The sequence below is a fragment of the Spermophilus citellus genome (genome assembly GCF_964194105.1).
Source record: "Spermophilus citellus genome assembly, chromosome: 3".
NCBI lineage: Eukaryota > Metazoa > Chordata > Mammalia > Rodentia > Sciuridae > Spermophilus > Spermophilus citellus.
Genome location: NC_138184.1, coordinates 135,600,102 through 135,613,239, shown reverse-complemented (window position 1 = coordinate 135,613,239; position 13,138 = coordinate 135,600,102). Strand labels below are relative to the sequence as shown.

The 13,138-nt window shown below is 39.4% G+C and overlaps 1 protein-coding gene across 3 annotated transcripts in view; it reads right to left on the bottom strand.

The window, feature by feature from the left end:
• Window positions 1-13,138, bottom strand: part of ELMO1 (engulfment and cell motility 1) — a 562,967-nt gene that overhangs the window by 345,169 nt on the left and 204,660 nt on the right. For all 3 annotated transcript variants that reach the window (XM_081286788.1, XM_081286787.1, XM_081286789.1), the window contains exons 8-10: window positions 12,267-12,366; window positions 4,503-4,654; window positions 1,988-2,066 (exon numbers count right to left, since the gene is read on the bottom strand). In XM_081286788.1, the coding sequence (XP_081142914.1) occupies window positions 1,988-2,066; window positions 4,503-4,654; window positions 12,267-12,366 (331 nt within the window). The remainder of the gene's footprint in view (window positions 1-1,987; window positions 2,067-4,502; window positions 4,655-12,266; window positions 12,367-13,138) is intronic.

The window sequence follows — 13,138 nt, the reverse complement described above, 5'->3', positions numbered from 1 at the left end:
ATTCAAAAATCATAATGCTTCCTTTGTTTTGATGAACAACAGTCTTAAGTTCAATGGTTTATAAAGTCAACATCAATTTTCCACGGGCAAGTAAATAACCTGTGGCTATTTTTACTTCAAGGATTGAATTTGTCATATCATACTTTGTAAATTTTTGGTGGATTATATGTACGCTTTCTTAGCTGGATTGTTTTCATAAATGGTTTAAAGTTATTAGATTACTCTATGTGGTGGTTTATTACATGGTCAGACTATCTTATCTATCCATACTGCATAATTAAAAAAAAAAAAAAAACTTGTTTCACAGAATCCAAAACTAAAGTTGTTTTGTTATTCCATTATATTTCCATTGGTATCAACATTCCAAAGTCAGTTGCAGATTGATACTGGGTTCCCTATGTGCCCATGGCCACGATAATTCAATTCAGTAAACTAACAGTAGTGTTTGGTGTAGAGGGAGATACAAAAGTAAGCCAGGTATATACGCCTTACTCAGGCCTAGATCCAATAAAACCATAGCCCTTGGGCAGGCATGAGCTTTCATTTCCTCTGATCTAACCTCTTCTTCCACATTTGAGAAAGGAAAGCCCTAAGAGTTCAGACCAGAATATAGTCCTCCCCACCCTACATTCTATCCTGATCTACATGTGGTTTGGCCAAACGTCCTCTATTGGGTCAGTAGAAGGATTATATTCCCTCAATGACCAGTTGAGAGCTGCCAGACAATTTTCTGGGCTGCCTGGGAGCTACCATGAGCTCATTATTTAAGTACAAATATCAAAGGAGTAGCCCACCCATGATCCCACTTCAGACCTGCGAAGTCACGCTTACAAGCCCAGCATAGGCTCCCAGAGGCCAGACACCTCTTCCTGGTTCTATCCAATTCAAATCAAACTCACAGGAAACTATAAAGCAACACCACTCACTATGCAAAAGTAGCACCTCTCCCCATGCAAATGTAGACCCTGAGGAATGAACAAATAATTCTAAATGGAAAACAAACCAGAACCCCTGGCTTTAGCCCCCAAGGTTTAAAGTCTGTAAAATAATAATAATAATAATAATAATAATAATAATAAATTCTTGACACAGCATTTTAGTAGTATGCTGGTTAACTTTCTAATTTCTTCTCAAATAGTTCTTGGACAACCATCATGAAGGTCCCCATCTGGTTTTCTAATGGTTAAAAGATCTCATATTCCATGAAGGTTTTAAAGGAAGTGAATTGTGACCAGGGAAATATATTATATGCTTTGTTGATAGAAAAAATACGCAAGGACTTTGAGGTATGAGTTAAATTCCAAGACACAGCAAAATCAAAATTCTACTTCTTTCACATCTCCCTCTGTAATGGCCCTTTCCCTAATGGAAGAGAAGCAAAGAACCACAGAGATAGCAAAGGATAGGCTTCATATGGGTACACTTAAGGGGCTCCCTTCTCTTTTTGCACAGAGGAGGGGAAAAGACTGCTCAGTCCTCCCAGTCACAGCCACATGGACAGAAGACATATCACCAAACCCAGCCCCTCTGACATATCTCATCCAAGGGCTGTAATCTGCATCTTTTCCCTCCTTTCTTCTCACCTTTCCATCTCCCCCAACCCAGGGAAAGGCAAGACAGCTTATCCAAAATATAGGAATAGCACCTCCTTCACCCCAGTAAGCATCTATCAAACTCGCAGGGGTTCCATTGCTTCCAACCCCAACCACAGTGATGCTGTAGTATTCTATGATTTGGGCTTCTACACTGAATCAGACTTCATGAAATGAGTCCCCTGTCCCAACTCCCCGTGTTCTTCATCAGTCAAAGGGCTTGCCCATCCCCACCACTAGGCCCAACTGCAGGACAGAGCTGCTCTGAACAGTCACCTGCAGAAAGAGCAGCAGAGCAGCCCAAAGAGTCTAGATGGGAAGGAGAGGATGTTCAGTGCATGAAACGTCCCCAGCCCTGGATACAGCAGTCATAAGACTAAGGTGATGCAGCTTACCTGCCTTCTTTCATCAGGGGCCTTCAGGAAAAGTGCATTGATCACAGCGATGGTATAGGTTTGGATTTCCTGGTCTGTTCTGTAAAGATATGGAACAACACAACAAAGTCAGAAGAGGTGATCCCTGAGGCAGATCATAGTGAGGTTCATCATCACATACATATACCCTCTTCCCAGAAGTTAGAAAGGCAGGGAGGGACTAGGAAACTCATTCAGCACTGAGAGTGTATTTCAACCACCACGAGCCTGAAAATAAGGTAGGTACAAAACTGCCATTATTAGGCACCTGGTAGAGATCATGCAGAAACACAGGAAGCCAGTTGGCTCTCTCCAATCTCTCTTCTATTAGGATTAAAGACGTGGGCCCAGGAGTTGGGGATGTACCTCAGCGTTAGAGCACTTTCCTAGCACACGTGAGGTCCCAGATTCAATTTCCACCACCATGAAAGAAAGGGGGGGGCATGGATCCAGGGGATATAGTCATCGTCACAATAGTCATTTTGTGTGTGTGTGTGTGTGTGTGTGTAATTTTCTGTGTTATGCATGATATAGATCAGAGAGCAGCTATGGATACCTCCACATTCCTGTTCTTATTTAAAGGAATCTACTTTGTCTCCATGGGTATGATAACACATATTCCAAAAATCTATTTCCAAATGGAAACTTTTAATAGCAAGAACAGTAAACAAGAAGGACATAAGGCAGAAACAAAGGTGGCCTAGAAGCTCCATTTAGGGATCATCTGTCAGGCTGGTCAGGGAGAGACAAAGCTTAGAACACAGCCTGTGGCAGGATGGGATTCAAAGCCCAGTTCTCCACAGGCTGCCTATGTGGTCTTGGACAAGCTAGTGAGTATCCCCAAGGCACAGTTTCCTCATCTGTAAGAACAATATATTTCACAGTGTTGCTTGGAGGAAGATAAAATGAGATAATGTCTATAAAACCCTCAGCACAGTGCTTAGCAAATAATAAACTCTCTTCTTTGGTAAAGTGCATTGTGAATGAGCACATACGCCCCTGAGAGTCAGAAAGCAAGCTGTAACTATAAAGTTAATACATTTCACTTTCAGGGACATGTGAAATGGATCTTATTTCTAGAGAGGTTACATTAAAAAAAAAATCTCCATTCTGGAGAACAAGGTACTATTCACTGAAGCCACAATGTACAGCTTCTTTGACTTAAATTTTAAATTCTGGTCATCCTCCTGTCTCCAAATGAAGGTGGAGGGGGGAGGATGTGTTTTGGGAGTTTACATTATAAACACAACAGTTAACATTTTCAGAGTATTGAGAGAACTACTGAATACTCTCTCACACTTCTATCCTGCATCACCAACCCAAATGAGCCAACCAGATTTCCTCTTAAGAATTTGCACATGTGTTGGGGCTGGGGATGTGGCTCAAGCGGTAGCGCTCTCGCCCGGCATGCGTGCGGCCCGGGTTCGATCCTCAGCACCACATACCAACAAAGATGTTGTGTCCGCCAATAACTAAAAAATAAATATTAAAAATTCTTTCTCTCTCTCTCTCTCCTCTCTCACTCTCTCTTTAAAAAAAAAAAAAAAAAAAAAAAAGAATTTGCACATGTGACCTGAAAGACCAGAGGTACTGCCACCAGAAACAGGTCATGCTGGTGCCAGCCGATATGCTACAGGAAACGTCTGCTGCTAAGGTCTCCGCAGAGGCCATAGCTTCTTTCACAAAAGCATTGTTACTTAAGTCATATCTGGATTCTAGTGAGATACTATTGTGTCCCTCCAATAAGCTCCCTCTTCTGTATAAGCTAACACAATTATTTGTTGCAACTTCAACCCCAAATACTTTACCAAGTAGCATTGTATAATGCAGTCCTTGTTAACATGGTATCATAAGAGGCAAACTTATTAGTCACCTCAGGGTGGACAGAAAGGAAAAGACTTCAGGTTGCCAGGTCAGCTATCGAATAGCCACATTATATCTCAAACGTCTAGGGAAAAGCACCTTTATTATATTATAAAACATAAAAAGAAGAATGTCACTGTTATCACCTTGAATATAACTAAGGAAGAAGCTTGCCACTAAAAATTCCTGGTTGAAAATGCCTAACATAAAATTTCCAATCAATTATGAAAATTAATTGGAAATAATTCATGATGTAATTCATGATATTACAGAAGATATAATCTTACATAGTTAGGGAAAGACTATTAAGAAGAAAACAAAGGGTCTTACTTTGTCTTATTAAAAGGATAACTATTAATATCCACTAAAATTCACCAAAACTGAGAGTCTCCTAAGGTCCAGACAGTGTCTAAACATGAAACTCATCAGGGATGGAGAGTGGGTAGGAGGTAGTAATTGTGCTGCTTCAATGTGATGGTGGATGATTGTGGTACATATTTTGGTTATGGGTCAACTCAATATTCTTTTTTTTCTTGTACAATTAATTGGTCCAATATATAAAGTTTCCCATGGCATGATTTCAGCTGCCTCCCTGAGGGGCACCCCTACTCCCAGGGCACCTCCGCATGCTTACCCTTGAAGATGAGGAATGAGTTGGCCAATAGTGATCTCCTGTGCCACCTTCTGGTAGAGGTCATGGCTATTGAGCACCATTGACTCCAAGATGGCCAAGGACCGTTGCAGGATTGAGATGTCTATGGCTGACTTGTTCACAAAGCTTGCTATCTGAAAATCCAAGTGGGACAACATTGATTGCTCATGGTAAGCAGCGCAGGGAAGTAGATAAGGGAACAGATGAAGCAAATCAGAAACTCGATTAAGGAAACCACACACATAACAAAACAGCAAGAAATCCAATGAGCCAACAATGACTGCTCACAACATCATTCAACAAATATTGAACCTCTCTTTAAGAGATATCTTTAAAGAACTATTCTGTCTGGTCTTCTCATCCTTATTCTCTGAGCTTCAGGTTTCACAGGCAAGCAATTATAGCACATGTATTATAAGGATCCCTGTGTTTCTCTGATGCAGTAATTTCAACAAATGCTAATAGCTACTCCTCCCCAATTCCCAGGCTAGTCCTTCACTCACACGATCCATGACTTTTACGTTTTTATTATGTTCCTGTTATGTTCTTAAGGGACTCACACAAATCACACTTGTCAACACAATTGAAATGGCAAATTTTCAGTGCCTGGCCACTCTCCTGGCTATTCCTAAATAAAAAAAAATAAATAAAAATGAAAAAAAAACTTCCCCCCCTATTCTTTCAATTTCTTATGGTTAAAATAAATTCTTCTCAATTCTCCCAAATGTAGCTATCAGGAAATCATTTAAATTAGCAGTGCTAAAAGTTAAAATACTAGTTTAAGCTCTAAAATATATTCCCTAAAGAATTAATCACTAAAGCCTCAATATAATAAATCACAATATAAGAGGGAAATAAAAATAGGGGTTAGAATAATGGATCACAGCAATCCAAACACATGGGCACCATAAAGGCTTTATTTTAGAGACCTCATTAAAAGTTATTGCAGCCTGTTGACAACTCATACTAAAAGGCCATTATAATATCAGCATAATGACTGCTTTCTTAAAAGCTGAATAACGTGGTGGTCCCATGACCAGTAAGCACTCACTGCTTCCCTCTGTCAACACCAATTTCTCTCTTTCTGTTGTCCCACCCATCCTGGTCCTCATCCCCTCTCTATCCCTGTAACTCCGTAAAATGTGAGTGCTCCCATGACAATTCCCAGTTGTCCTCCCAACTGTCTACAGTCCACAGACTCCCATGGAAAGTAATGGTGGGAGGGGAAGATAAGGACCTCCGCCTGCTCCGGATGCATCTAGACCTTTGGGGTGGGAAATAGTGAAGGGAAGAAGTAGAGGGATATTAGAGTTTTACATTCCAAAAAGCTATTATTTTATAAAAACCAACTACGGAAGAGCATGAGAACTTGAAGACCCTCAACAGACTGTTTTAGTTCCTCTCATGCCTAATAAACTCCCCAACGTGTTTACTGTCCCTGGTAAGCATCTGCACTAAACCTCACATCTGCTCCAATCTAACAAACCCACCACATGAAGGCCACCTTTGGCCATTGTTCTCTGACAAAAAATATCCAATTGCTCTCACCCTGCATTCACAGTTTTATACTTAACTTAGGCCCCTTCTAAGTAGAGTATGAACTCCTTGACTTCTCCACCTCCAACCCCCTCACTTTTTAATGTCCCAGTATGATTGGAAAGCAAAGAACTAAGACATTTGCTGGCAATAGTTCTTATTTTCTCTATTCTAATTCTCCCCTCATTGCAGGCTCCCATCTTGTCTTCACTTGTTAAATCTGGATGTTCCCTAACCCTCCCTGGAGCCTTCCACCTGAGCACCTGTTTTGGAAGTTCCTCCACCCCAGCCTTCATCCCCTCTTTTCATACATTTGGTATTTACTCATGGGTTGATTGATTCACTCAAGTAATAAGCATCGTGTGTGCCATGCCTACACCAGGCCCTCACGGTCCTACAGATCTGGAAATGCAAGGATGACCAAGAACCACACAGTTTGTAATTTCAGAGTCTTGCAATCTAGCAGAGATAGATAAAATATTATTTTCTATAAAATATATTAAATGTTCATTCTTGTCATAGAAATGGTGATTCTCCATTTGTATATTTCAACAAAGCCTCAAAATTAAGCGGTGTAACAAAAATTTCATATTCTTCTTTCCTCTTTCCTTCCCTGTTATTACCCTTTCTCATGTGTCCATAATCATTAGTGATTAACATTCCCAGTTCCCTACCTTTCACCTCTGTGAATACACTTTAAATACATGCTAAATATACCTTCAGCATATTTATATACCACTGTCCCATGGTATATGCGGTTACTTCATGGGGATTAAAGTTCTATCTTCTTTAGTTCCCTCTATGTTCAAGTTTTCTAATGAATGGAAATTTACCCTCTACTTCCACAAATATTTTTTGGACAATATTTCCTTTCTCAAAATGTTCAATTGCTGCTGGGCATGGTGGCATAGGCCTATAATCTCACCAGCTCAGGAGGCTGAGGCAGGAGGATTGTGAGTTCAAAGCCAGCCTCAGCAAAAGCAAGGCATCAAGCAACTCAGTGAGACTCTGTCTCTAAATAAAATACAAAATAGGGCTGGGGGTGTGGCTCAGTGGTCGAGTACCCTGAGTTCAATCGATGGTACAAAAAAAAAAAGTTCAATTGCTTTTCACAAGTTTCCTGATATAAAATACAACTTTTTATAATGGTTCTTAAATTCTATACAAACCATTAACTCTCCCCTGTTCCCCAATGGGCTAGTTCAATGATGACAAAATCATGTGTCATCTTTGCTTTAATTCAGGGATATTTATAACCCACATACATATTTCCTTTCCATTGACCATTTCTACTTATATCTTTCCCATGAAACCAATCTTTTACTTTCATAAAAACATTCTTTAAAAATTATTTCCTGTAAGTTCATCTCTTCCTTAACATAGTACCAATGCTAAAGCAAGGAACCTGATGAGTATTTTGTATAACGCAGTGAGCTGTGTGTCTGCCTTATATGGACAAGGTGCGTTAAGTCTTATGTGCAATTCTGGAGTAGATACCAGTCACTTTTGAAGCTAACTTCTTTCTCTTGTCTTTGTCAGTGGTTTTAAACAGACATTTTGAAGGCCCTGTACTTTCACTGAATGTGTATTGACAACAAGGTCAGGGCTGATCCAAAAGAATGTAATGATTATCTTCCTCAAGGGAACTTGAGACCTACTCACTAGTGAATATTCAAATCAGGAAATGTACAAACATTATTATCTGTGCCAAGTTTGAAAAGTATAGATCTTAGTATAACTACAGACAGTTACAAACTGTTCAGTTAAATTTCGTTTTCCTTTACCTCTCAAAATATTCATAAAGGTTTCCTTTGTCTTCCAATCACTCCCAGCTCTACGACTGCACTTTGGCAGACATAGCTCAGCTTCTTCTCTATGGTGCTGGGGATGGAACCCAGGCACTGCACATGCTAGGCAAGTGTTCTGAGACTGAGCTAAACCTTCAACTTGACAGCCTCTATCATAAAGAAGAACAGGTCAGAGGAGTTAGTGGTAACTATATATCTGACCTCATCATGCTGTTCATTCATTTAAAAATGCTACCTAAAAAATCAGAGGACTATTTAGGTAACTTTTAAGAAGCTAAGCGGCATCACAGTGCATGAACCAATAGCACAATAAATACTTCTTAGGGTCACTTAGAACTTGATCTCAAAATTCTTGTATGTTATCAAAACCAAAAAGAACCAAGGAGGGCATGAAGGGCCAGTCTCAACTTTTAAATTGGTACTATGTTAAGGGCAGAGGCTTATAAATCTCTCAAAATTTTAGGAGGCAAAAATGACTGGATTTCTTTTTTTAAAAATGACTGCATGTTTGTCTAGGCACTGAAAATATGTACAGGGTGAGCCAGGTCTCCTCAGAGCTCAGGCCTCCAGAGCACATTTATGAAACTTTCCTTTCTAGAGAAGGCACTGATGTTGTACTTGGCTAGGAGGAAACCAACTCATAACCCAGAAAGTTCTTTTTTTTTTTTTTTCCTTTCTTCTCCATGTCTTCCTACCCTTTCCCTAAGTAGCCAAGTCTTTAAAAAGCAACCACATTATATATTGGCATCAAGGGATTCCAAGTCTCAGAGTGTTTATGAAATGATGTTATTTATTGCAGCCACAATTTGTAAATCAGAATCCAGATCCATATGTAATGTAACAGAGAAAGAGACAGGGGCTGGCAGGGAAAAAATATTTCTCCAAAGTGGTATGAATTTGGCATTAATAGGAAGCCAACTTTGGACCATGGAAATAGGCATCTTTTGTCAGTGCATTTCCTAGTTGATTTTTGTGGAGATAAAGCTCCATTTAAAAGAAAGTTGCCTGCCTACAAATCCGGGGTTGTCAGAGTGCTGAATTTGATCCAGCTGATGAATAAAAAAAAGTTAACCTTATAAAAAATTAAGTAATTTTCTGATGACAATTTTTCAAATGCATGTAAGAAATCTCTCTAAGTAGTAATGTAAGGGAAATATAATAACCGAGAATGAGACAAGGAGCATATTAAAATATGTTGCCTTTTAAAAAAATATTCTTTTTTTTTTAAATTTAAATAGCCAAGGCTGTTGCCTTTGCTTCTTTGGATTTAAAAGAATTTTAAATCTCATTTCAATGAATGAAACCATTTTTTTTAGGTACTCAGAAAACTAAATCATTGTCTTTGTCGATGACTACTATTCACATCATTTAAAAACACACAGCTTTGTCATTCTTTTTTACTCATGACTGAAACTTTATTTTTAAAATATAAGGACTGGGGCTGGGGCTCAGGGGTAGAGCACTTGCCTGGCATGTATGAGGCACTGGATTCGATTCTTAGCACTGCATATAAATAAATAAAGGTCTATCAACAACTAAAAAAATATTTTTAAAAATATATTAAATATAGCACCACTATATTGTCTCTCTTTTTCAAGGTCTATTGTTTTAAATGCTTTTAATGCTTCTAAGAAAATGCCATTTATTCATTTTATAGAAATGCATGAAGGTCTCCCTCAGCACTAGGTCATGAGGATAAAGTTATGAAAAAAGACAAGTTTCTCCCTCCTGGGCTCAGAGTCTGTTGTGAAAGACAGTCAGATGAACAATAAAAATCACAAAAATGGGAGAAGACAGTGCTGGCACCAAGTTACACACCTGAGATGTGAGGGGCACAGAGAGCAGTGGAAATCACAGAGAAGACCGTACTAATTAAACAAGGATCCTGGCATGACTTTTTGCAGTATTGGAGAAACAGCCCTGTCCTATGTGACCAAGGACGCCCCCTCTCACTATGACTTCACTCAACCCTCCAGTCACAGGATCCTGGCATCTAACCAGGCACAGTAAGACTCAGCTGCTATGTTCTGGAAAGGGACTACTGTGGGGAATCCAAGGAGCTCAAGTCAGTGACTACAACCTAATTCCAAGGTGTTCACATTCAGGACATGATAGTTACATTTTAGTAATTAGAGATGAGCAAAGCCATTTGGATATAGAAAAGAAAAGCCTGCTGCAAATTCAGAACAGTGTTAAAATGTTTGTTAGCATGAAAGTTTACAAAACCCAGTACCTTCAGAGTCAGGCTTGCTTCTTTAGAACTTATCTTAGAAAAACAGAATAGAACAATTTGTTTTCTGCTCTCATAATCGCAGGCCTCCGTTCCCTGCCACCAATTAAAGAATGTGCTTATAACACATTAGAATTCCCCTGGCTTTCTCATTTGTACTAGTTCCTTTGCTTTTTAGGAATTCATACCACTGACAAATAAAGACAGTCTTCCTTTTTTATATATGTTTCCTTTTGGTTCCCTTAACTTTTCTCCTTTGGCTTCATGGATTTACTTATGTAAGGAAAGAAGGTCCAGAGGTACGTCAAGAAGGCTCTGAGTTTCCAATTGTCTTTTGTCTTAAATAAATCTGCAACCCCATACAGACTTTCCGTTCTCGACACCCTCATTACACAGATGAGGGGATTCCTCTGGCCTTCCATTCCAAGTGGAATTTTAGTTACTTTAAATAGAAAATCAGTAACTTTCCCCAAGGGACACCACCTCAACCATGTAATCAAAAGACATATTGATGTCACATAACCCTGGAACGATGCACAGAGAAAAGGCACACCAATACTAATGTAAGACTGTTGTTCAAAATGCATAACCTTCCTTAGGTTGACCATAGAAGAATATCAGACAATCCAAACTGAGAGAGTCATTCTACAAAGTAACTGACCAGTGCTGTTTATAAGTGTCAAAGTCATGAATGACAAGGAAAAACCGAGGAACTGACAGACTGGAAAACACTAGGAGATAAAACAGCTAAATTCTATGTGGGATCCAGGATCAAATCCTTAAACAAAGAAGAAAAACTGGTGAAATGAAATAACAACTTTACTATCACGTAAAATGTCAGAATTGGGGAAAACTGGATGAAGAGAATATAGGGTTCTCTTAGTATTCCACACATTCTATATTATTTTTGCAACTTTTCTTTAAGACTGCTATTGTTTCAGAATAAATGGCTTAAACTTGAAGTGATCTTTATTAAACTTCACTGTGATTTTCTAGTCTTTGCACAGATTCACTGAAATTGTTTTAGATAACTCTTCCCAAGATTCTGTACTTTTAAAATAAATTTTTGAATTCTTAACATCGCTTTATAACTAACACAACAGTAGACAGAAAAAAAAATGTCAATTAACTTATTTCACAAATACTAAGAGAGGAAAACTTGATAACAAATACTAACCATTCAAGTTTAATACTACATTTTAAAGAGTTACACAGTCAGCTTTGTTTGGTTTGGTTTTGGTTTTGGTTTTTGGTACTAGAGATTGAGCCCAGGGGAGCTTAACCACTGAGCCACATCCCTGCCCTTAACATATATATATATATATATATATATATATATATATATATATATATATATATATATATAACATACATATATTTTAATTTTGAGACAAGGTCTCACTAAATTACTGAGGCTTAGCTTTGAACTTGCAATCCTCCTGCCTCAGCCTCTCCAGCTGCTGGGAATTACAAGCGTGCATCACCATGACTGGCAGGACTACTTATTTTTTCTCAGAAAAATAGAAACAGAATTGGAAATGTGCAGGCACGTCCTTATCATGTGTCAATTGCTGGGAACAGTAAGGGCTCTTCTGCCCTCTCTCCCCAAGCCAGGTCTACCTTGGCCCATCCCTTTGTCAGATTCTTTTCAAAAAAGGAAACACTCAAACTGGTTGATTCCTGAGACATTTATTCCCTTAGGATACAATTAGCAGGACCCTTTTTCTAAGACTCCTGAGCCTGTATGCCAGGCCTGTTTTCTTCTATCCCTGGTCCAAACTTAGGAATGTAGGAAATCATCAGTGGCCTTTGTTTCTTTCCCTGTCCCTGGGGATGGATCACTGAAGGATAGTAGGAACCTCATTTAGGTTTTGAAAACTTGGAGTCCTGCTTGGGGCAGTGGTAGACACATGTATGGTCTTTAACAAGTGGCACGTTGAGTTCCCTTAACTCTGGGTTCCCATATGCAGTCTCTTATAATGTCTGCAGAGACAAGAGGTCATTTTCACAAAGAATTTGGGTGCTCTCATCCCCACATACCTAGTGCTATAAAACACCACGCTCACCTGTTAACATAATAAACCAAAAGAAACAATTATAGAATATTTTCAGAGAAAAAAAATCTGTGAAAGAGGAAGCAACATAAGCCCAGGGAAGCACAGTCCACGTTACCTTCTTAATAAACGCCACCGAAAATGTATCCCACGACACAATGCCATGGTCCATCAGCTCCACAAAGGCCGTCAGGGTGAAGGACAGCATGTCTCCAAAGCTGCAAAACAGAGTCATGGGCCCAGAACTGAGTACTTGGAAAGATGCAGAAAGCCTCGGGAAAGCAGAATTTTCAAAGACCCCCGGCATAAGCCGCTGGACACAGACAACTTCCTCACACACCAGTGTTGGAAAGGGGCATTCACTCAAAGTCAGCCGGGGGCTTCACAAGTTGGACAGGCCTGGCCTCACGCTGACCTCACTCTGGAGAGCTGCATCACACTGGGAAATTCACTTAACCTCTCTGAGCCTCTGTTTTCTTAGCTGAAAAGCTGGGTAGAGAGTAATAGCTTTTTAACCACAAGGCTGCTTGTAGGGCACTTAATAAAGTGCACATCATATAAACATTCAGTAAATGCCAACGTGAAGAAAAACTTCTCAGCAAATAAAAGATCTGTTAAGAGAGGGCAATGTGCCGCTTTTATTATCCACAGCTATCAAGGGGGAAGATTCATAATAACAGTGAAGAGTATCAGCCTTTGGAAAGGATCCAAGAACCTGCACTTACCTCTATGTGTGTACTCAGATATAGTCTGCGTCTAAGTAAAAATGGCTTACTTTGATGTTACACTGGCCAGCACTCCATCTTTAGCCAGTGGGTTTTATGTAGTAGCTATGGAGACAACAACCCCACGTGAAGGCTTTGCTGACTCTAAACTTACTGTGATTCAGAAGCTGTAGATAGAGTCTAATGTGTGATTTAGAAATCAGAGAAAGATGAGGAGGTGCTATGGCTTGAACTAATGTCTCCCAAAAGTCCATGTGTTAAACGC